This window comes from Gigantopelta aegis, chromosome 14 (genome assembly GCF_016097555.1).
Source record: "Gigantopelta aegis isolate Gae_Host chromosome 14, Gae_host_genome, whole genome shotgun sequence".
Classification (NCBI taxonomy): Eukaryota; Metazoa; Mollusca; class Gastropoda; order Neomphalida; family Peltospiridae; genus Gigantopelta; species Gigantopelta aegis.
In genome coordinates this window covers 40,006,870-40,032,258 of record NC_054712.1, presented here as the reverse complement: position 1 = coordinate 40,032,258, position 25,389 = coordinate 40,006,870, and the positions used below count along the sequence as shown (strand labels likewise).

Here is a 25,389-nt window from a genome sequence, read left to right as displayed (position 1 = left end):
TGTAACAATGTCATATTGAATTATGACTTCTTTGCAATATAAATAAGACGTAATTGACTTGTTAATTTCTTAACCTAGTATTGAAGTTAACTGGGCCCCGTTCCACGAAAGAATTGTAGCTAAGGTTAATTGTAGTGACTTAAGGTGAGTTTTACGGCTGGCACCGAAAACTTTACAGCCTTTCCACAAAGCAATCTTACGGTAGTCGTAAATACCCCTTTAATGATTCAAATCTTCTTTGTAAAAACGTGTGAATTAGTTGAATAATAAATTGGTTACCAACTTTTTGGAACATTTTGGATGTATTCTGTATTCATTGGTATCAAACATCCATGAAGTAACTTTGTCAGTTTATTTGCTAAGCGATAATTGCCAAATGCATAAGACATGAGAATTATCTCCCATATTTCCGTGTGAAGGTTGTATGGCCTAGAATGTTTTTCATCGAATGCCAAGTTTCATAAAAGGTATTTGGTATATATTAGATTAATTTTTACACAAAAAGTTAGTATCCTTCTTAGAAAATGATCAAATCATCATTTAACTGCCATTTGACAGCTACTTGTACCTACTGTAAATTTTCACAGAATGTACAATGATAGTAAGCTATGCCGCATTGTGGAACGGGCTGGTGATCGTAGGAAAAAAAAAGAAGATTGCGATGGTAGGTATTTATGGCAATAGTAGTGCTAAGATAGCTTCGTGGAATGGGGCTCAGGTGGGTTTGTGGTTTTTGGGGGGGGGTTTGTTGGGTTTTTTGTTGTTTTTTGAAAGGTGTTGACCTTAGTTATTAAGCAGTGTGAAATATTTTTGGCTCTTACAACTTTTCTTATTATTACCTTAAGTTACAAATTACCAGTACTTAAAATATAACTTTTTTGTTTATTATAACTAAAAAAAATTAAAATTTCTGTTACATTGTGTTATCAATTTTGGCACATCTAGTGTGTTTCTGGTCATCAAAATGCATTTTATGTGAAAAAATGTTCTGTAAAGATATGTAATTCAGGGACTAGGGTTGGTACTTGTCTTTAATGTTTTGTTTTAAATTAAATATCATCATATTTATATTTATTTATGTAATTAAGTTGTTGTTTTGTTTGTTTGTTGTTTTTGTTGTTTTAACTAACTGGTTCAATTTCTACACTCCTGTTTTTAATACGTTAGTTTATTTAATTGTATTTTGTAAATTTATTAGTTTTAAGTTGTGTCTTTTTGTTTCAGGTATATTTTTAAAAATCCATGTGTGTGCTTAGAACCACTGATAAATAATATACTAAGTTGTTATTAAATGAACGTAGCCCTTTAGTTTCCCCCTCTCCCAAATATACACCTGGTTTCAGTCCATTAAAAAGTGAAAGCTGATTTGTTATCTTATACAATTCAAAATTGACAATTTTTTATTTTTAAAAACTAGTTCAGATGGGGGAACTAAGTGCACCGAGTGTCGCATTTGTTTTAGTTAATATAATATTCAGAATGGTTATGGTTTTATACCCAATACATTATAGATATTTTATATATTATTAAAACAAATTCATAATCGTACTAAATCCTTATAGCATAATATACACCACATGTACTGTTTAACTAAGCACAACATAAAACTTTTCAGTTCCTGCTGTTGGACTTTAATGTTAAAGGAATGCTAAAGCTTTCTGGCTATCCAGAGATTTGCTCCGAGAGAAGACATGCTCGAAGCCTTAGTGGTATGTGAGCATGTTTTAAAGGAGGGGACAATCAAGGCTTTTGGACTGGTGTGCATATTCAACAATACATAATGCACATTATTGCTTAATATCAACAAGTATAATCGTATAGTTAATTAATAAAACGGTTAAATGTGACGGCTATTATATATAACGGGCGCAGCCATTTTGCACCATCCCAGCGAATACGCCCTCTGGCGAGCTGGTGGTTACGTAATACCTAATGTGTCATGTCAGGAATTAGTCATCGAACTGAAGAAACAAAACATACCTGATTTTTGCGGATGCATCGCAATGTTCTGTAATAATATCTATCCCAGTAACACTGCAACGTGTATATGTGGTTTATTTTTCAATACAAAATAAACCACCATTGTCAAAGTGTTGAAATAACTGTATTATATTTTGTATATAAATTAACCCACGTACTGAAATAATAGTCGGAGTGTTTTCTTGCTTAATTGGTCTTTTCTTTCTGTGGCCTGTACCTGTGGTTCTTGATTGGCAGGTGTATATTTAGACGGTCCCTAGATACTGTGTCTAGATACTGTGTCTAGACACACTAAAAAGACGTGCCTTTTTTATTAAGATCACAGGGTATTGTGTGATAACCTGAAATCATAATGGTCTTTACCAGCTTTATTACTGTAAGTAATTCTGTAAAACCCTTGATTAAGTAGACTTTCCCATCTAAAATAAAAAAAACTGACCAATTACGTGGTCCCAGAGAAAAGAAAATTATCACTTGGGTATCGTGAGTGGTCGTTTTTGCTCGAACGTATCCTACCAATAGGCCTAATAATATGCATTTTTTCTTTGGATTTTTCAAAAGAAAAAAATACTATAACCCCATTTCGTTATATTGATGCAAATTGAAATATATTTAGTTAAATAGTTTATTATACTATCATCTTCATTTATCTTGTTTTATAAGTCAGGTTGATGAAAGCGAAGCGCCTTGTTGTAAATTAGAGCATTTGTTTACACTGTGCATAATAGACAAGTTGGACCTGAGCTGACGTCACTTCGCCCTAAGCTATACCACCGGACGTCACAAAAACGAAACAAAATGGCTGCCCCCAGTTTACAGGAATAATCACATTTTTTTATTAATTCTAAAATTACGTGTTTTTCATTTGTTAAAGTGTCAGTATGTGTTGGTGGTCCGGGTATGCATCTTTCCAACACATAAGGCTCTTGTTGGAGTTTAGTCTACCTTTAATAAATGTTATTTCTTAAATTTGTATATTTAGTAAATATTGACAAAGTCTGAAGCAACTTTTTGCTCAGCTAATATATTTCGAATGTTGTAGGCTTTAGATGCAAAACTATTAAAATCTGTTTCTTTTTTTCAGACTGTAGATTTTGGCAACCACAGTAACCTCCCTGTTGGGAATAACAGTAATGACAATGCATTGTGGGTAGGACTTGCCAAAATAGATAAACTGGATGTCAGCATTGCGTATTACATCAGGGTATGTTTCTTTATTTTTCAGTATATAGATGTGTATTTGTTTTTCTTTTTCCAACTAATGTAGTAATATCCTGTATAAATATTCCCACAAATGAAAATCATGTGATGTCAATGGTTTTTATAACATCAATCTTACAAAAATTACGAGGCAAGATCTAATAAAGTATAGTTTTCATGTCCAAATACTAATTGTATTATTTGTTAGTATAAAATTTTCAGTTAACTGAGTCGATTAGCACATTACAAAAAAACATATTTTAAATGTGACAAAATGTTACAAAAATCCAACTGTATTCTAGTAGAATTTGATTTAAAAAAACAAAAAACACACACCTAAAATTAGGCCTGTCATATTTGTTTAATAATGGACAGAAAACCAAGTTGACTTTATAAGATTTGAATTTTATCGGACTGCCTTTGATTAAATCACATTCTTACACACATGTTGGTGAGAACATCATTTGTTATTTTTTAAAACACATACTAATAACACACGTTTGATAACAATTTAACCTTTAGACTACTGGATTAATTTTTGACAAAAACCACGTTGAGTGGGTACAAGTTTATAATTTTTACTCACATATATTCACTTAAATACATTATATATACCTAAAATAAAGTTCATTATTTGAATTGGTAAGTATTGTTTTCATGGGTTTTTCTAATTTTTATGATATTTTAGATCAGTTAATGTTGATTAATATTAGACAAAAAATTGAAAAAGTCTCATTTACTTATGGGCATTTGTGGCCAGCTGTCCAGTATGTATGTCCATTATTCCCGATAACAGTGGTTTTCAGACCAGATTAAAAAAAACCCAACCGAACTACGTTTCATATCCCAATATTTGGTGATTTTCATTGTTGGTAAAACGATTAAATTTATTATCAAATTAGCTGTCATTATCAGCTATCGATCCCTGAAAATGACCGCGATATGCCGCCATTGTTGTCAAGCAAAAATACTTGCCAAAAAAACTTTTTCATCTCAAAATTCCAAGGTATTTTCCAGTGAAAAACGAAAAACGAAAAACTTCAGATACAGGAAACAGTTTTCTTCTGTTTCCTGTTATATAATTGTTTCGGAGGGAAATATGAATTGGGGAAAGCACTGTATACAGTGTACAGTATGTTGACTGGCGTGATGTCGGGCAGTAGTCAGAAGGTTAAAGACATATGACTGGCTGCTTCTAGGTGATGACTATAGGTCGCCACTATTATATCATCCATTGACAAAAAGCACAATCGAAATTGATTTCTTTTTGACACATAAGTTAACTGCAAGCTCTAGGGCCGTAAATAGGTTTTAGTTGCAAAAGACATTTCAGTTTATTTTAAACCTGGTTTATGGAGAAATAGATTACTGCATTTGTACCCGTTAGTAGCCCATGAAGTGATGACAGTGGGTTTCCTCCCTCAATATCTGTGTGGTCCATAACCATATGTCAGACGTCATATAACCATAAATAAAATGTGTCATTAAATAAAACATTTCCTTCCTTGTATCCATTAGATACCATTTATCTTACAATTCATCATTCAAAACTGTGTATAATTTCCTTTAGCTCATTAGATACATTTAAAACTTTATTTTAAACCTCATTTATTGAGGAAATGTAGGAAATAAAATACTGCATTCGTGTCCGTTAGAGACCATTTATCTTACACCTCATTCTTTAATACCGTACCCAACTCGCTTTCACTCGTTAGATACATTTTAAAACAACTTGTCATAAGATAAATGGCATCTAACGGCCAAATAAAATACTGCATTGTGTCCGTTAGAGACCATTTATCTTACACCTCATTCTTTAATACCGTACCCGACTCGCTTTCACTCGTTAGATACATTTTAAAACAACTTGTCATAAGATAAATGGCATCTAATGGCCACTTGGGTCAGGCCAGGTCATAGTGTTTAACATGCACATTCAGAACAAACTGTTGTAGGAGCTAGTAGCACACGCCTGTCATGGGCACAGGTGTCGACTTTCACAGGCTCCTCCGTCCAGGACAGGAGGGGCCACTTATGTAGTATTCTTTATTTATATACACGCCTGCAAATTGAGCAGTCACTGTTTCTTTTGTTTGCAGTTATTCCTCCTGATTCTGATAGTGATTGCGTTTGAGAGCATCGTGAAATACCGTCAGACCCAGCACTATAACCGACTGCACACCGAACGGCCAAAACCAGGTATCATCTTCCCACAGATCAAGAGACCAGAGGCGGACAAGAATATCACATCATGCCTGCAGTTCTTTGCCAACTACTTCTTCTACAAGTTTGGTCTGGAGGTAAGAATATCTTTAAAGAGACCGGAGTTTGATGCTATAGTTAAAGAGACTATCCTGAGTTTGCTGCCATTGTAATTAACATATGTACAACATACGTAGCCTATTTGAGGACTAAACTTCCATATTAAAGGAGGTATTTTGTTTTGCATTGTAATTGAGGGACAAATGTTGTAATTCTGTTTCTGACATTGTAATTGTGTGACGGGGCGGGATGTAGCCCAGTGGTAAAGCATTTGCTTGATGCGCGGTCAGTCTAAGATTGATCCCCATCATTGGACCCATTGGCAGGGCTTCTAGAATTTTTTAAAAATCCATTAGCCATGGGATCAGCGATTTCAAAAATGTACTAGCCAGGATTAAAAATTCACTAGCCCTACTTTACTTTAACTTAATACAATTTTACTAAATAATAGTAATAATCAGATATGTCACCTAAAGAGGGAGATAGATCTTAAAAACACTAACATTGGGGGTTGGGGTGGGGTGGGGTCTGGATATTCATATTTACAAAAATAGACTTAACTGTAGCATTGGACCAACAAATTTCACTAGCCATCGGGCATGGCAATAGTAGTTATTCACTAGCCCAACATTGAATATCACTAGCCATGGGAGTGGGGCTACCATAATCTAGAAGCCTTGCCATTGGGCTATTTCTCGTTCCAGCCAGTGCTCCACAACTGGTGTAACAAAGGCTGTGGTATGTACTATTTTGTCTGTGGGATGGTGCATATAAAAGATCCCTTGCTGCTAATCGAAAAGAGTAGCGCATGAAGTGGCAACAGCGGGTCTCCTCTCTCAATATCTGTGTGGTCATTTACCATATGTCTGACGCCATATAACCGTAAATAAAATGTGTTGAGTGCATCGTTAAATAAAACATTTCTTTCTTTCTTTGTAATTGTGTGACATGATCTTCCATTTCAGATGTGTTACATCATGACTGCCATTACCATCTGTGTGAGAGTAGATGTCTATGCAGTTCTGTATGCTATTTTCCTCGGCATCCTGCTACTGCTGAGTCGACGTAACAACGCTCGCATCTGGCCCATCTACACCATCGTCCTCACAGTGCTGCTACCCATCCAGTACATGTCGTGCGTTGGCTTGCCTTTTGCACTCTGTTTTGGTAAGTGCATCAGAAGACGTTAGGTCTGGGGGTTTTAAAATATTTTAAAATAAAATGTCTTTTTAACTTAGCCTGACCTCTGTTAATTTACAGGTTTTTTTTATATGTGAAAAATGGCTAAAACCAAAATTGTTTGCAGTTTGAGCCCTGAATTTCCAGTATTTATTATCCATTAAAGGCTTTTGTAGGATATTCTCCTAGGAGATACTGCTTCTTTTGTTACGTCACTGTATATGTTTCAGCGCTAAACCTATCATTAGTGACATCACACCACTGTTGGTCTGCAAGTTAACTAGTCTACCGCTGCCAAATATAGTGACATTCAACCCACATTACAGACCAAAATAGATGTTTGTGACATTTGATAAAAGTATAAAAATCCTCAGCAAGCCTCGGAAGGAAGGAAATGTGTTGAGTGCGTCGTTAAATAGAACATTTCCTTCCGCTGCCAAATATAGTGACATTCAACCCACATTACTGACATTGTTTACAATTGTCGCAAATGAAAAGAATGATAATGGATGATAAAAAGAATATCCCCCTCGTGTCTTGTGATATCATAATTTATCAGCAGTCATTGATAAAAGTATAAAAATCCTCAGCAAGCCTTGGATTTCATACTTTTTATCAACTCGAGCTGATAAATTATGATATCACAAGACACTTGGGGAGTATCCTCTATTTAATGGCTAGCTTTGCAGAAGGTTCGAATCCAACAGATTGACACTGTGTGTTTTAAAATATATTGACTGGGTCGACGTTTCTGCTGGTGGACCCTGAGTGTGTTATTAACCCTGTTGTGGGGCGGGACATAGCCCAGTGGTAAAGCATTCGCTTGATGCGCAGTCGGTCTGGGAACGATCCAATTCGGTGGGCCCATTGGGCTATTTCTCGCTCAAGCCAGTGCACCACGACTGGTATATCAAAGGCCGTGGTATGTGTTATCCTGTCTGTGGGATGGTGCATATAAAAGACCCCTTTCTGCTAATCGAAAAGAGTAGCCCATGAAGTGCCGACAGCAGGTTTCCTCTCTCAATATATCTGTGTGGTCTTTAACCATATGTCCAACGCCATATAACCGTAAATAAAATGTGTCGAGTGCGTCGTTAAATAGAACATTTCCTTCCATCCTTAACCCTGTTGCAAACTTGCTGTATTTCAATACAAACTGTTACATTAGTCTTGAACTGAGTGTCTGTTAATTGGGTTGGCCAAGTGGATACGGTCTTTAGGTTGTTAAATGCCATGTGAATTGGTACTGAAGGTTCAAATCCTGCTGACTGACACTTTGTGTGGTTTTTAAATTTTGTATTTCCAGAGTATCCATGGAGCTACACTACTGACATCGGCAAGAATCTGGAACAGTGGCTGTTCTTGCCAGCGTATCAGGAAGGACCTCACGCCAGCAAACTGATAGGTTAGTAAAGTCAGCCAAGCAAAAGTGAGCCCCAGTTTCGAATATCAGCCAAGCAAAACTGAGCCCCAGTTTCGAATATCAGCCAAGCAAAAGTGAGCCCCAGTTTCAAATATCAGCCAAGCAAAAGTGAGCCCCAGTTTCGAATATCAGCCAGACAAAACTGAGCCACAGTTTCAAATATCAGCCAAGCAAAACTGAGCCCCAGTTTCGAATATCAGCCAGACAAAACTGAGCCACAGTTTCAAATATCAGCCAAGCAAAACTGAGTCAGTTTTGAATATCGGCCAAGCAAAACTGAACCCCAGTTTCGAATATCGGCCGAGCAAAACTGAGCCACAGTTTCGAATATCTATGTTGGTTGTTTAATATGGAATTGTTGAGCTTATTTTGATTTATAATCACAAAAGAAGTATTTAGTTGGGGGTTTTTCTTGCTTTTTTTTGTGTGTTATTATAGTAGAAAATTATATTTATTCATTCATACAATGTAATGAATAACATATATTTTGAAATTAAAAATTACAGTTGAACTTTTGGGCTGCTTTAACATTTTTGGTAACTTTGCAGAATTAATATGCAGTTAGCTCTTTGTGTTGGTCTGCTAGTGACATAAGCTTACAAGACAGGTGGAGGGGGGGTGGGGGCAAAAACTATAGAGATTTTCGGGCAAAATGAGCTGACTTTTTAACCTTTTCAACATCATTGTACTCACAATATCAGATGTATTTCATATTAAAATGAATAGCGATTCATTTGCAACCCTATATAGCTGTTTGGCAGTAATGCTAATATGAATAAATAATGTTATCCAGATTCGGGCATTTTCATTTAAATCAGCCTGCCCCCTTACAAAAGTGGGAGCCCGTACGCCTATAACTAGTGGTGTCTGTTTGCAGGATGTTATAGCTCATGCTTATGCCAGATATCAGTTTTTATTTGAAACCATTATTTGCAAATGTATCATTATCTGTTTTACTAATTTCAAATGTATCATGATCAGTTTTATAAGTTGGAAATGTATCACAATCATGTTTTAGCAACTGCACTTTTAATCACTGTTTTCATTGATTAATGAGTGCATGCAGACACCACGTTACATCCATTTGACTTTGCCTTGAGTAGAGAGTATCACTATCTTTTTTATCAATTGCAAATATATCTTGATCTGCTTATCAGTTGCAAATTTAACATGATGTTTTATGAAATGCAAATGTATCATGATATGTTTTACCAATTGCAAATGTATCTTGATCTGTTTACCAATTTCAAATTTATCGTGATTTGTTTTACCAACAGCAAATGTATCATGATTTGTTTTACCAATTCTAAATACAGCATGATTGGTTTTACTACTTCCAGATCTTTTATGATCAGTTTTACCAATTGCAAATGTATTGGGATCTGTTTTACCCATGGCAGGTGTATCATAATATGTTTCATCTATTTACAGCGGACTTTTTACAATTATTGTTTGTTTGTCTGCAATGGCGTGTGTTCCGCATTGAACTGAGCTCTAAAATGGAAGAGTATGGAGGGGGAGATAACCATGACATACTTCCTGAAGTAGAAGCCAACACACCAATCCCAGTGGCTGACTTCACAACAACGAGAACGTAAGAGACTCCAACTTGATATATAATAAAACAAAATCTCTTTTAATTTAAATCTATAGTGCTATGATTGACAGATTGTGATGTCGTATATTAAAGTTTAAATTCAGATTGAGTCTGTTGTAGTCATTGAAAAATAAATAGAATAAGATTTTTTAGTTTTTTTAAAGGTCGGAAAAGTATTTTGAAATAATGTATACTTTGTATACAAGACATTATATGGTTGTCATAGCAGCTGAGTAATATAAAACTTGATTTTAAGAAACCACTGAAAAATAAAGGAAGGGCTAGCTCTGACACTCGCCAAATTTGCCAGTCGTGAATTTTGAAAGCAGTTGGCGAATTTTATTTTAATTTGGCGAAATAATTTCATGTAATAATTGACATTTAAAAAAAAAATAACAGTTGAATTCTGCAATATTTGAAGTTTACTCGACAATTTGGCAAACAATTTTTCTCACCTGGAACTAGCCCTGATTAAGATGTGTGTAGGGTTTAAATAAAAAATAAATAAGCAAAATGTTTTTTTGTTTTTTTTCAAAGTAGATTATTGTACATTAAAACATTTTCTTTGAATTCTGTTGTGTGTGTTTCTTTCAGGTCATACCTGGATGTGGTCAAATATGCCGTCTTTATGTACTTGTTCTGGGTGACGCTGGCCATTATTTTCATAACAGGTCTGACTCGGGTCAATCTGTTTAGTATGGGATACGTCATCAGCGTCTTCTGCTTCATGTGGCATGGACAAGAGTTCCTGCTGAAACCACTTTACAAGCTGCGCAGGATGTAAGTGGCCATGACTACATGGTTTTTTTTTATTTGATTTTTTTTATCCCACTGCCCCTTTCCTTTCATTCCTTTGACTTCCATCTCACTTGTTCCCGATCTGGCAACTCCTATCTTTCAAATTATTTCGCAATCCACATCTACATCCCAGTCCTTGTCTCTCCAACCATGACATGTGCTTCATCTCTTGTGGCTTTCTGTGCCCCACACCTGCTATTTGCCATCAGCTTTAGCTGTTGGCTTAGTCTGACCAAGAGGTGGGACATAGCCCTGTGGTAAAACACTCACTTGATGCACAAGCAGTCTAGGATCAATCCACAACCAAGGGGTGGGACATAGCCCTGTGGTAAAACACTCACTTGATGCACAGTCAGTCTAGGATCGATCCACGACCAAGAAGTGGGACATAGCCCTGTGATAAAGCACTCACTTGATGCACAGTCAGTCTAGGATCAATCCACATCTGTGGGCCCATTGGGGTATTTCTCATTCTCATTCAATGGCTATGGTATGTGCTGCACTATTGATGGGATGCTGCACTCACTTGATGCACAGTCAGTCTAGGATCAATCCACGACCAAGGGGTGGGACATAGCCCTGTGGTAAAACACTCACTTGATGTACGGTCGGTCTAGGATCGATCCACGACCAAGAAGTGGGACATAGCCCTGTGGTAAAGCACTCACTTGATGCACAGTCAGTCTAGGATCAATCCACATCTGTGGGCCCATTGGGGTATTTCTCATTCTCATTCAATGGCTATGGTATGTGCTGCACTATTGATGGGATGCTGCACTCACTTGATGCACAGTCAGTCTAGGATCAATCCACGACCAAGGGGTGGGACATAGCCCTGTGGTAAAACACTCACTTGATGTACGGTCGGTCTAGGATCGATCCACGACCAAGAGGTGGGACATAGCCCTGTGATAAAGCACTCACTTGATGCACAGTCAGTCTAGGATCAATCCACGACCAAGGAGTGGGACATAGCCCTGTGGTAAAGCACTCACTTGATGCACAGTCAGTCTAGGATCGATCCACGACCAAGGGGTGGGACATAGCCCTGTGGTAAAGCAATCACTTGATGCACGGTCAGTCTAGGATCGATCCACGACCAAGGGGTGGGACATAGCCCTGTGGTAAAGCACTCACTTGATGCACGGTCGGTCTAGGATCGATCCACGACCAAGGGGTGGGACATAGCCCTGTGGTAAAACACTCACTTGATGCACAGTCAGTCTAGGATCGATCCACGACCAAGAAGTGGGACATAGCCCTGTGGTAAAACACTCACTTGATGCACAGTCAGTCTAGGATCAATCCACGACCAAGGGGTGGGACATAGCCCTGTGGTAAAACACTCACTTGATGCACAGTCAGTCTAGGATCGATCCACGACCAAGGAGTGGGACATAGCCCTGTGGTAAAGCAATCACTTGATGCACGGTCGGTCTAGGATCGAACCACGACCAAGGGGTGGGACATAGCCCTGTGGTAAAGCAATCACTTGATGCACAGTCAGTCTAGGATCAATCCACGACCAAGAAGTGGGACATAGCCCTGTGGTAAAGCAATCACTTGATGCACAGTCAATCTAGGATCAATCCACGACCAAGAAGTGAGACATAGCCCTGTGGTAAAACACTCACTTGATGCACAGTCAGTCTAGGATCAATCCACGACCAAGGGGTGGGACATAGCCCTGTGGTAAAGCACTCACTTGATGCACGGTCGTCTAGGATCTAGGATCGATCCACGACCAAGGGGTGGGACATAGCCCTGTGGTAAAGCACTCACTTGATGCACAGTCAGTCTAGGATCGATCCACGACCAAGGGGTGGGACATAGCCCTGTGGTAAAGCACACTCACTTGATGCACGACCAAGTGGGACATAGCCCTGTGGTAAAGCACTCACTTGATGCACAGTCAGTCTAGGATCAATCCACGACCAAGGGGTGGGACATAGCCCTGTGGTAAAGCAATCACTTGATGCACAGTCAGTCTAGGATCAATCCACGACCAAGGGTGGGACATAGCCCTGTGGTAAAGCACTCACTTGATGCACAGTCAGTCTAGGATCAATCCACGACCAAGGGGTGGGACATAGCCCTGTGGTAAAGCACTCACTTGATGCACGGTCAGTCTAGGATCGATCCACGACCAAGGGGTGGGACATAGCCCTGTGGTAAAGCACTCACTTGATGCACGGTCAGTCTAGGATCGATCCACGACCAAGAAGTGGGACATAGCCCTGTGGTAAAGCACTCACTTGATGCACGGTCAGTCTAGGATCGATCCACGACCAAGAAGTGGGACATAGCCCTGTGGTAAAGCACTCACTTGATGCACAGTCAGTCTAGGATCGATCCACGACCAAGGGGTGGGACATAGCCCTGTGGTAAAGCACTCACTTGATGCACGGTCGGTCTAGGATCGATCCACAACCAAGGGGTGGGACATAGCCCTGTGGTAAAGCACTCACTTGATGCACAGTCAGTCTAGGATCGATCCACGACCAAGGGGTGGGACATAGCCCTGTGGTAAAGCAATCACTTGATGCACGGTCAGTCTAGGATCGATCCACAACCAAGGGGTGGGACATAGCCCTGTGGTAAAGCACTCACTTGATGCACAGTCGGTCTAGGATCGATCCACGACCAAGGGGTGGGACATAGCCCTGTGGTAAAACACTCACTTGATGCACAGTCAGTCTAGGATCGATCCACAACCAAGAAGTGGGACATAGCCCTGTGGTAAAACACTCACTTGATGCACGGTCGGTCTAGGATCGATCCATGACCAAGGGGTGGGACATAGCCCTGTGGTAAAACACTCACTTGATGCACAGTCAGTCTAGGATCGATCCACGACCAAGAAGTGGGACATAGCCCTGTGGTAAAACACTCACTTGATGTACGGTCGGTCTAGGATCGATCCACGACCAAGAAGTGGGACATAGCCCTGTGGTAAAGCACTCACTTGATGCACAGTCAGTCTAGGATCAATCCACGACCAAGGGGTGGGACATAGCCCTGTGGTAAAGCACTCACTTGATGCACGGTCGGTCTAGGATCGAACCACGACCAAGGAGTGGGACATAGCCCTGTGGTAAAGCACTCACTTGATGCACAGTCAGTCTAGGATCGATCCACGACCAAGGGGTGGGACATAGCCCTGTGGTAAAGCACTCACTTGATGCACGATCAGTCTAGGATCGAACCACGACCAAGGGGTGGGACATAGCCCTGTGGTAAAGCACTCACTTGATGCACAGTCAGTCTAGGATCGATCCACGACCAAGGGGTGGGACATAGCCCTGTGATAAAGCACTCACTTGATGCACAGTCAGTCTAGGATCGATCCACGACCAAGGAGTGGGACATAGCCCTGTGGTAAAGCACTCACTTGATGCACAGTCAGTCTAGGATCGATCCACGACCAAGGGGTGGGACATAGCCCTGTGGTAAAGCAATCACTTGATGCACAGTCGGTCTAGGATCGATCCATGACCAAGAAGTGGGACATAGCCCTGTGGTAAAGCACTCACTTGATGCACAGTCAGTCTAGGATCGATCCACGACCAAGGGGTGGGACATAGCCCTGTGATAAAGCAATCACTTGATACATGGTCAGTCTAGGATCGATCCATGTCTGTGGGCCCATTGGGCTATTTCTCATTCTCATTCAAAGGCTGTGGTATGTGCTGCACTATTGATGGGATGCTGCATATTAAAAAATCCCTTGCTACTAATGGAAAAATGTTGGTGTAAATAATATTGGTCATTATCACGGTCCAAACATATTATGAGTGGAGTCTTGGCAGTTCAATGAGTTTGTTTTTTTGTATTTAAAGATTGTTTGATACATAATATTTCTGTTATTTCAGGTGGTCCTTCCTGATTGCATACACATTCTTGGTGCTCTTCACAAAAGCTTGTTTACAGGTGAGGAGCCATAATTACTGAGTTTACTTTCAGTTTGAAAAGGATGAGTTTCACGCGGTGTCCGAAAGAATGTTTTATTGTTCAAACAACTGTTTAAGTACTAACTTTATCATATTACAAAGCACCACGACTGGCATATCAAAGGCCATGGTATGTATACCCTGTCTGGGATGGTGCATATAAAAGATCCGTTGTTGCTAATTAAACAGAGTAACCCATGAAGTGGCGACAGTGGGTTTCCTCTGTAGTCCGTAACCATATGTCTGACGCCATATAACCGTAAATAAAATGTTTTGCTTGCATCGTTAAATAAAACATTTCCTTCCTTCCTACTAGGGGCATTTGTGCAAATAGTGATGATCTGATGGATGATTGATTGGTAACTGACTTTGTAATATAATGATGTGAAAAAATACCAAACTGGGACTCTTAAATATGATTATTTTATTCTAAGGAATATTGTTCTACAGTAAATGAAGTTTTTAATCTACATCACTTGCCACCACTAAATCTCTGAGTATCTGACATTGAAATCAACACTTGCTTCACTAAATCTTTGAGTATCTGACATTGAAATCATCACTTGCTTCACTAAATCTTTGAGTATCTGACATTGAAATTATCTCTTGGTTCACCAAATCTCTGAGTATCTGACATTGAAATCACCACTTGCTTCACTAAATCTCTGAAGCATCTGATGTTGTAAGATATTATTTATAAGACATTAGAATAACAACTACATGTATATCAATTAATTCACATAAAAAAACCTTAGGAATGGCCAATGATAGTATAAATGTACCCCAATTATATATACATGTAATAGTTTCTTGCTTTGATAGATGCGTGGTGGCCATCTTGAAATTAATGTAATCAGATTACAACATCATATCAGTATTAAGAGTGAATTCTTTCACATATAAACTAAATAGGAATGATCACTAATATAATAAATGTACCCCAATTAAAAGCAGATATTACATTTTGGGATTTAAGGTAGTACTAAAGCAAATAACTTCCGGCTGGGTCAAAGTGCGAGGTGCACCGAACTTTTGATAGAGAAATGAACACCACAAGTCCTGTGATTGGTTATAAATGTGAGTGTGTTGGTTGTAAAAAATAATAGTTTCATCTGGGTAAAAAAAAATTGCAATTTTATTTCATCTAGTACCAATGTGTCAAGTAGCCTTGTGCTTGAAACATGTATGGGGTACCTGTGAAAAAAAGTACTCGAATTTTGTGCGAAACTAGGGTAGTCATAGACGCTACCCGTTATCTCAGAAACGAGCAGCTTGACCCCCATTTTTTTCTGATTCACTTTAAGTGTAAGGGGTGGTAGTATTTATATCCGTGGTGTTTATGTCGGTTGATACGTTGCAGGTAGGAGTTTTAGCCACATATGTTACTATTGTCGTCTATGGGATTTGATTTGGTAGTATACACCCTATAGCACATATTCAGTGCATAATAAAAAATATGATTTTGTCATTTTATTTAATTAAACTATACTGGTTGATAAATTAGCCATCACTCGATCATGCAAATTCACAATGACCTTGACCTTGACAATAATCTCTGTACATGGCTCTGAATGGAGTTTGAATCAAAGTTAGCACTGAAGAAAAGTTGGTTTTGGCCTATAATTCATACTGTAAAGATTTCAATAATTTCTTTTTACATGGTATTTCACTTGCCATATACAACTGCTCTTAAATATGGTATTATATATAAGCAACCTGAACTAAGATTTTAATAGCAATTTATTTTTATATTAAAAATAGCATGTGCCAATAGTGGGTTAATGTCTTTAGTTTCCATTAACATTGTTAATTTTTTATGTATGAAATTCTGAAAACTCAAATTTGTAAAGAAGTTGATTTTTATTGTCATTTTGACATATTTATAGGGTGCTAAGTTATATTTTAGACAAATTTGTAGTTTTATGCAAAATTTAAAGTAAATTTTAAGAAAAACTTTACCAAAAACATAATTAAATTTGTTGTCACTATTGTGCCTTCTGTTCTTATTTGTACATAACAATAAGGTTGTTAAACATATACTTAGATCTCCAGATAATTTTTTTTTTTTTAATAATCACTTAGTTAGCTCTCATGAAAAGCATTTTGAGTTTATACTAGATTCAGAACCAATTTTTTCAGATCTGATTATCTGCCTTGGATTAAGTTGATAATTTATTTTATTGTTAAAGCTGTATTACCTAATGTTACTAGCTAAATAAAATGCTGGATTACAGATTATAGGAATACATCTAATGTACATATTGTATTCATCCGGATTAGAAAATAATGCAAGAAAATAGATGTTCGGGTAATTTTGTCATTTAAAAATAGTTTTTTTCAGTAATTAATCAAAAATAAATGTGTTAAAGCTGCATGATTATTCCAGATATCACAACTATTAAAACCTCCAACTACAGTAGGCTATAAATAAAATATAGTCAGCAATATTGGTGGCTGCCAATAGTTTTGATGGTTCATTATGAAAATCAGCATGGCCGATGGATTTGAAATTCGCACACCTGGTAACTTGAAGACACCCACACCCAGCATACAGGATTTCCTCCCAACACTAATGTTCAGGACATTAAGTCATTACTTCATACAGGTACAGTCATGTTTGTGTTTCCTTCCTCAGACAGTGTATTTTTTTAATACTGATATTTCTTTGATGTGCCTGTTAAGGTCTTAATAATCTAGGGGTCAATCAAGTGCATGTGTTTTAATGGAATTCTTTAAAGGGGTAGAGGTACTCTGACTATCTATGTTGTCTCTACATATATACCCGAGTACACACACCCAACTGAAAGTAAATATCTTCAGGAGTTTTATTTTAAAACATTTTGTTGTTTAATATGACATATTGCATTTGTACAAAACTATATGCAATATATATGCTTTTTGAGGTGTACATTATATTAGGTTGCACTGTAGAAACAACAGTTTCAGTGAGGTTGTCAGTTTATGTCAGAATACACCAGATCCTGGTTGTCATAAAGACACATAGCTGGACACTTTTTGAAAAATGTATGTTATCAGTATAGGTAGTACTAAACCAAATAACTTCCGGCTGGGTCAAAGTGCAAGGTGCACCGAACTTTTGATAGAGAAGTGAACACCACAAGTCCTGTGATTGGTTATAAATGTGAGTGTGTTGGTTGTAAAAAATAATAGTTTCATCTGGGTAAAAAAAATTGCAATTTTATTTCATCTAGTACCAATGTGTCAAGTAGCCTTGTGCTTGAAACATGTATGGGGTACCTGTAAAAAAAAGTACTCGAATTTTGTGCGAAACTAGGGTAGTCATAGACGCTACCCGTTATCTCAGAAACGAGCAGCTTGACCCCCATTTTTTTCTGATTCACTTTAAGTGTAAGGGGTGGTAGTATTTATATCCGTGGCGTTTATGTCGGTTGATACGTTGCAGGTAGGAGTTTTAGCCACATATGTTACTATTGTCGTCTATGGGATTTGATTTGGTAGTATACACCCTTAATACCCCGGTACTCACATGGTGGCCATCTTGGAATTATTGTAATCTGGTTAATTTAAAAATCACAGATGTATCAAATATTAATTAACTGATACAAAAGACATACAAATAGCCTATATTATAAATGTACCCCATATAAAATCCTGGATATTAGATTTTTTGTTTTTGTATATATTTGGTGGCTATCTTGAATTTTTAAAGATAAATAATCAAAAGATCAGTTGGCAATATTTATTTTTGGATTCAGCACCCATGAATTATGTAAAATCAAATGAGTTTCCATTTTTAAATACCAAATACCATAAGGGTTGTTATTAAGCATGTTTTATAAATATGGTCAAATCTACTACAAAAAGGTACACAATGATACATTTAGAAACTGAAAATAAACAATGTTCCACTCATTATTTTTGGGCAGAATTTTACTATGTTACTTACATGTAGGTGGGTCCAAGGTTTAAAAAAAACGTCACTTTAAAAATCTTGCAATTTGTGGTGGGTTAGGCCATTTTTTGTCTAAACCATAACTGATTTTCCTAAAATTTGTCATTACAGTGACATCACTCAGAAATGCAACCAACTTGCACAACAATAGATAATCCTTATACTCAACAAATATTTAGTTTTCTAATTCTGAAATGTTTTGATTTAATTTTCTAATTCTGCAATGATTTAATTTAATTTTCTAATTCTGCAATGATTTAATTTAGTTTTCTAATTCTGTAATCAGGCTGCGAATTTAGCAGGATTCTGTTCTTCTGTAAATCCCAGATTGGGAAGCATAAAATTATCAGATGGAATCCCAAGATATTGTATTACATCATGTTTATGATTCTGGCGGAATTTCTAAAACAAAGTTCCACCAAATTCAATGCTTGGTAATGACTCAATTTCAAATTTTCATTATTCACAGTCTAAAGTGAATGCATCTTTGGGTTTTATTTTCAGCTTGTTGGTTGTGTTTACATCAAGCACTTGTCGAAAGGCCATTGCTGGTTGATTCAACTGCTTGGCATTGACTGTCTCTCATCAATCATCAAAGTGCCTGCAAGTATGTCAACAGTGTTATGCTAGGCTACGACTATCAACTGTCACGACAAAGTTGGCCAACTCAACTAATCGGTTGTAGGAGTTGTATACGACGAGAATCAAGTTATAAGAGTGCTCAGACTAGCAACTGGACAGTCGTAGAAGTCGTGAGATTGGCAAGTTGGCCAACTTTCGTCATGACAGTTGGTAGTCGAAACCTAGCATTACCTACTCCAGATAATACCTGTTTTCATTTCCATTTGTCTGTCTGGGGAACACAATGTAGTCCAGTGGTAATGCACTCATTTGATGCAAGATCGGGATGGGATCAATCTCCAGCAGTGCTATTATCTGGTTCCAGCCGGTGCACCATGATTGGTTCTCTATCCATCGGTCTACAGGCTGGTAGGTACTAGGTTCGGATCCCAGTCGAGGCATGGGATTCTTAATCCAGATACCGACTCCAAACCCTGAGTGAGTGCTCAGCAAGGCTCAGTGGGTAGGTGTAAACTATTTGCACCGACCAGTGATCCATAACTGGTTCAACAAAGGCCATGGTTTGTACTATCCTGCCTGTGGGAAGCACAAATAAAAGATCCCTTGCTGCTAATCAGAAAGAGTAGCCCATGTAGTGGTGACAGCGGGTTTCCTCTCAAAATCTGTGTGGTCCTTAACATATGTCCGACACCATATAACCGTAATTAAAATGTGTTGAGTGCATTGTTAAATAAAACATTCTTTCCATCCTTTTATATCTCTTCATCCGTCCTTCCGTCTGTTTGTCTGTCTCCCTCTCTGGCTATCTATCGTGGCTATTCCTGATTGTTTCATGCCTTTGCCAGCATGTCGGCACGTTCATTTCCTGGACAGTGTGCATGTGTAGGGGAAGGTCTCCCATCCCCTGGGGGGGGGGGGGCAGGACATAGCTCAGTGGTACAGCACTCGCTTGATATGCAGTCAATCTAGGATCGATTCCCGTCAGTGGGCCCATTGGGCTATTTCTTGTTCCAGCCAATGCTCAACAACTGGTGTAGCAAAGGCCATGGTATGTACTATCTTGTCTGTGGGATGGTGCATATAAAAGATCCTTTGCTGCTAATCGAAAAGAGTAGCCCATGAAGTGGCAACAGCAGTTTCCTCTCTCAATATATGTGTAGTCCTTAACCATATGTCCGACGCCATATAACCGTAAATAAAATGTGTTGAGTGTGTAAAACATTTCCTTTCCTTTCCCGTCCCCTGTTTACATGCTTTTATTCAGGTTTCTTCAGGTGAAGGGTCAGGATATAATCCAGTGCTATAGCGCTCACCTTATGCACTGTCTGTCTAGGATTGATCCCTGTTGGTGGGCTAATTGGGCTGTTTCTCGTTCCAGCCAGTGCTCTACAACTAATATATTAAAGGCTGTAGTATGTGCCTTCGTGTCTGTGGGATGGTGCATATAGAAAATAATTTGCTACTAATGGAAAAAAATGTAATGGGTGTCCTCTCTAAGACTATATGTCAAAATTGCCAAATGTTTAATATCCAATAGCCAATGCTCGCTCCAGCCAGTGCAAGACGACTGGTATATCAAAGGCCGTAGTATGTGTCATCCTGTCTGTGGGATGGTGCATATAAAAGATACCTTGCTGCTAATTGAAAAGAGTAGCCCATGAAGTGGCGACAGCAGGTTTTCTCTCTCAATATCTGTGTAGTCCTTAACCATATGTCCGACGCCATATAACCGTAAATAAAATGTGTTGATTGCGTCAGTAAATAAAACATTTCCTTCCTTCCAATAGCTGATGATTAATTAATCAATGTGCTCTAATGGTGTTGTTAAACAAAACAAACTTTTTAAATATTCTTCAGGTAATTGAGTTATGTATTTATAGTCTGTTGAGAACGTCTTGCCAAATGTCTCACGTCTATCATAAGGATATTCACAACAATGCAAGAATACTTTTATTTTGAACAATTATGCTAAAAATAGTCTGGTTGTGAAAATATGTAAAATTATATTTTAATTTTAAGTATTTGATTTTTTAAGCTAAATATATGCTCAGAGTGTTTAATTATTAAGTTTTATTCTTTCTTTTTTTCTTTTTTTTCTTTTTTTTCTTCAACAATTTTTTTTGTAATTGTTGGTATTTGAAAAAAAAATCTGATTTTGCTTCTTATTTTTAATCTAGGTTTGTGTGTAGTAGAACCGGATAACACCGGATTAAAGTGGGACGTGATCTGCTTCGTATTTTTACTGCTACAGGGTCGCTTATACAGCAGTCACTACTTCCGGCATGTTGTCATCGACCTGGAGGCTGAGAACGGACTCGCATCCAGGTAAAACAGTGTGCAATCATCAATACGTGGGTGGGATGTAGCCCAGTGGTAAAGCACTCACTTGATGCACGGTCGGTTTGGGATCTATCTCCATCAGTGGGACCATTGGGCTATTTCTCATTCTAGCCAGTGCACCACAACTAGTATATAAATAAAGATCCCTTGCTACTAATGGAAACATAGGGGCGAGACATGGACCAGTGGTAAAGCACTCGCTTGATGCACGGTCAGTTTAGGATCTTTCCCCGTCAGTGGGCTGTTACTCATATCAGCCAGTGCACCATGACTGGTATTTCAAAGGTCGTGGTATGTGTTATCTTGTCTGTGGAATGATGTATATAAAAGATCACTTGGTACTAATGAAAAAATGTAGCGGGTTTCCTCTCCAAGACTACATGTCAAAATTACCATATATAGTGAAACCTCACAAGATTGGACCCTCTGTAAACTGGAATTCCCTCAAAACTAATGATTTATAGAGTCCCTTTTTAAAAAGCAGGACAGAACCGAACCTCTCTAAACCGGATCACTTTTAAAATCAGATATTTGTCTTGGTAACGAGGGTGTACAGTTTAGAGGGGTTGCACTGTATTTGACATCCAATAGCCCATGATTAAAGGGACAGCCCTGAGTTAACAAGTATTGTATAATGTTTCCGACCAATAAAGCCTTTACGATGACGTAACATAAAAATTAAATACATTTTCTTATTTAAAATATCAGTGTCTGTATTTACAAAGTGTTTGTTGTTGTCCTAATGCTTGTAATAGCCCAAACCAGATTTTACCTCCCAATAATTTTGTACATACGAAAAAATATATATCATGAATTAAAGTAAAAACTGAGTGCTACAAACATAAGTATACGACCGCAAACACATTCGATATACAGACACTGGTATTCTAAAAAAGAAAATGTATTTTGTATGAAATATTAGTCGCCAACAAAACTCTGTTATCACAAAGATCTTACAATGGCTGCAAACTCAGGACAGTCTCTTTAACAAATCAATGTGCTCTAGTGGTGTTGTTAAACAAAACAAACCTTAACTTTGTAAGACTACATGTCAAAATTACCATAAGTTTGACATCCAATAGCCAGTGATAAATAAATCAATGTGTTCTAGTGGTGTTGTTAAACAACACTCCCTTTAACTTTAATTGTCAATACATCAATGCCTTTTCACCTAAAAAAACACTAAATTTTAAAATCCACAGCAGGGCTTGAACTTAATGGAGACACTGATAGCAGTTGTCATAGCTGCGATAGAAATTGCCATAGGTCAGGGGGCTTTATCTATGGCAGTTTTGTGTGTGTGTTTTTCGCTGCTACATAAGAATCATTGCTGTTAGTTGAAAGGATAATTTTAGGGTTTTAATTTTATCTTTATTTATTGTAAAAGTTACTGGTTAAAAATTCCTGTAGACAAGCATATGGTTGCCATAAGTTCAAGCTCTGCTACAGAAGAAAAAGTGTTTTGAAAGCAACCAAATGTTTCAACTTGTATGTGCAATTTGTAAAAGTGATAGTGAAGATGTTGTTTGGTCATAAAAAAAATTAAATGCTATTTTTGTTTCCAGTTTAAAAAACAATTGGCTCGGAAATAAATAACTTGTAGTAATTATAATTAAATTCCATAGCATGAAAAAAAAGGCATTCCCCATGGGACGGACTATAGAATGAGATATAGTTGTCTGCCTACATAATGTTACATTCAGAACCCATTTTTTCCATTGCTGAATTTTTGTGTTCTCTTAGTAGCATGACATCTTTAAAAACATATTTGTGTTAGTAGCATGACATTAACAGGTCAGGTCAGGTAATGTTTTAAATTTAGAGTAAACTCAAACAAGAGATTTATGTGTTGGAAACATGCATACTCGGACCACCAACACATACTGACACTTTAACAAATGAAAAACGCGTAAGTTTAGAGTTAATAAACAAACGTGATTATTACTTCTAACTGGGGGCAGCCATTTTGTTTTGTTTTTGTGACTTCCGGTGGTATAGCTTGGGGCGAAGTGACGTCAGCTCCGTCCATCTGCTCACAGTGTAAACAAACGCTCTCATTTACGACACGGCGATTCGCTTTCATCAACCTGACTTGTAAAACAACATAAATGACTTGATAGTATAATAAACTATTTAACTAAATATTTTTAAATTTGCATCAATAGAACGAAATGGAGTTATATTATTTTTCTTTTTTTAAAAATCCAAAGAATAAAATGCATATTATTAAGCCTATTGGTATGCTACGTTCGAGCAAAAACGACAACTCATGATACCTAAGTGATAATTTTCTTTTCTTTGGGACTACGTAATTGGTCAATTTTGTGGTTAGGTCTACTTATTCAAGGTTTTTACAGAATTACTTACGGTACAATAATAAAACAAGACGGCTGATCGATTATGATTAGAGGGGTGTCTGTGCGGTTAACACACAATACCCTGTGATCTTAATAAAAGAGGCATGTCGTTTTAGTGTGTCTAGACACAGTGTCTGGGGACCGTCTAAATATACACCTGCCAATCAGGAACCACAGGTACAGGCCACGGAAAGAAACGACCAATTAACTAAGAAAACACTCCGATTATTATTTCAGTACGTGGGTTAATTTATGTACAAATCATAATACAGTTATTTCAACACTTTGACAATGGTGATTTATTTTGTATTAAATATAATATATAATTGTTGCTAGCTTACTGGGATGACTATTATTACAGAATATTGCGATGCATCCACAAAAATCAGGTATGTTTTGTTTCTTCAGTTCGAAGACTAATTCCTGACGTGACACGTTAGATATTATGTAACCACCAGCTCACTGGGATGGTACAAAATGGCTGCGCCCATTATATATAATAGCCATCACATTTAACCGTTTTATTAATTAACTATACGATTATACTTGTTGATATTTAGCAATAATGTGCATTATATATCGTTGAATACGCATACCAGGTCAAATGCCTTGATTGTCCCCTCCTTTAAACATGCTCACATACCACTGAGGCTTCGAGCAAGTCTTCTCTCGGAGCAAAGCTCTGGATAGCCAGAAATCTGTTCCCGGGACAGAACATGACATTAACATTCTTTGTGAATGTTACAGAAGAGCGAAGCTGATAAACCGAATCAACAAGGGAGAAGTGGAACAGCAGAAGGAAAAGGAGAACAAGATCTTGAAGGGTATCAAGAAGAAGATGTCTGCTCTACAAGCCAAGCAGGCCAAGTTGAAGAAGAACTTTGTCGAGCCAGAAGATCACTATATAGGTGCGTTCATATAAGAATTGTTTGTAATTTGTTTTTAATCTATTGATGTGTAACAGTCACATGGGTGGTGTCGAGCCAGAAGATCACTATATAGGTGTGTTCATTTAAGAATTGTTTGTAATTTGTTTTTAATCTATTGATGTGTAAGTCACATGGGTGGTGTCGAGCCAGAAGATCATTATATAGGTGTGTTCATATAAGAATTGTTTGTAATTTGTTTTTAATCTATTGATGTGTAACAGTCACATGGGTGGTGTCGAGCCAGAAGATCACTATATACATGTAGGTGTGTTCATATAAGAATTGTTTGTAATTTGTTTTTAATCTATTGATGTGTAAGTCACATGGGTGGTGTCGAGCCAGAAGATCACTATATAGGTGTGTTCATTTAAGAATTGTTTGTAATTTGTTTTTAATCTATTGATGTGTAAGTCACATGGGTGGTGTCGAGCCAGAAGATCATTATATAGGTGTGTTCATATAAGAATTGTTTGTAATTTGTTTTTAATCTATTGATGTGTAAGTCACATGGGTGGTGTCGAGCCAGAAGATCACTATATAGGTGTGTTCATTTAAGAATTGTTTGTAATTTGTTTTTAATCTATTGATGTGTAAGTCACATGGGTGGTGTCAAGCCAGAAGATCACTATATAGGTGTAGGTGCGTTCATATAAGAATTGTTTGTAATTTGTTTTTAATCTATTGATGTGTAACAGTCACATGGGTGGTGAATTAGCTTAGCCAATAGTGCTTTTGCATTTCAGAAATGGTTGAATTCATTACATACAAATTCATACGGCTTTCTATGCTTTAGTTTTGTCTTGGTGTGAAAAGTATTTTCATAATGTTTTAGCTGTTGAGTCTGGTGACTAATTTTTA

General features: G+C 37.6%; 1 protein-coding gene across 1 annotated transcript in view; it reads left to right on the top strand.

Moving 5' to 3' along the window:
* LOC121389238 (piezo-type mechanosensitive ion channel component 1-like) overlaps positions 1 to 25,389 on the top strand; it is a 112,627-nt gene that overhangs the window by 22,105 nt on the left and 65,133 nt on the right. Inside the window, 10 exon segments of the mRNA XM_041520836.1 lie at positions 3,065 to 3,184; positions 5,280 to 5,480; positions 6,408 to 6,609; positions 7,928 to 8,026; positions 9,476 to 9,638; positions 10,236 to 10,421; positions 14,312 to 14,369; positions 18,828 to 18,930; positions 21,083 to 21,230; positions 24,350 to 24,510. Coding sequence (XP_041376770.1) covers positions 3,065 to 3,184; positions 5,280 to 5,480; positions 6,408 to 6,609; positions 7,928 to 8,026; positions 9,476 to 9,638; positions 10,236 to 10,421; positions 14,312 to 14,369; positions 18,828 to 18,930; positions 21,083 to 21,230; positions 24,350 to 24,510 — 1,441 coding nt within the window.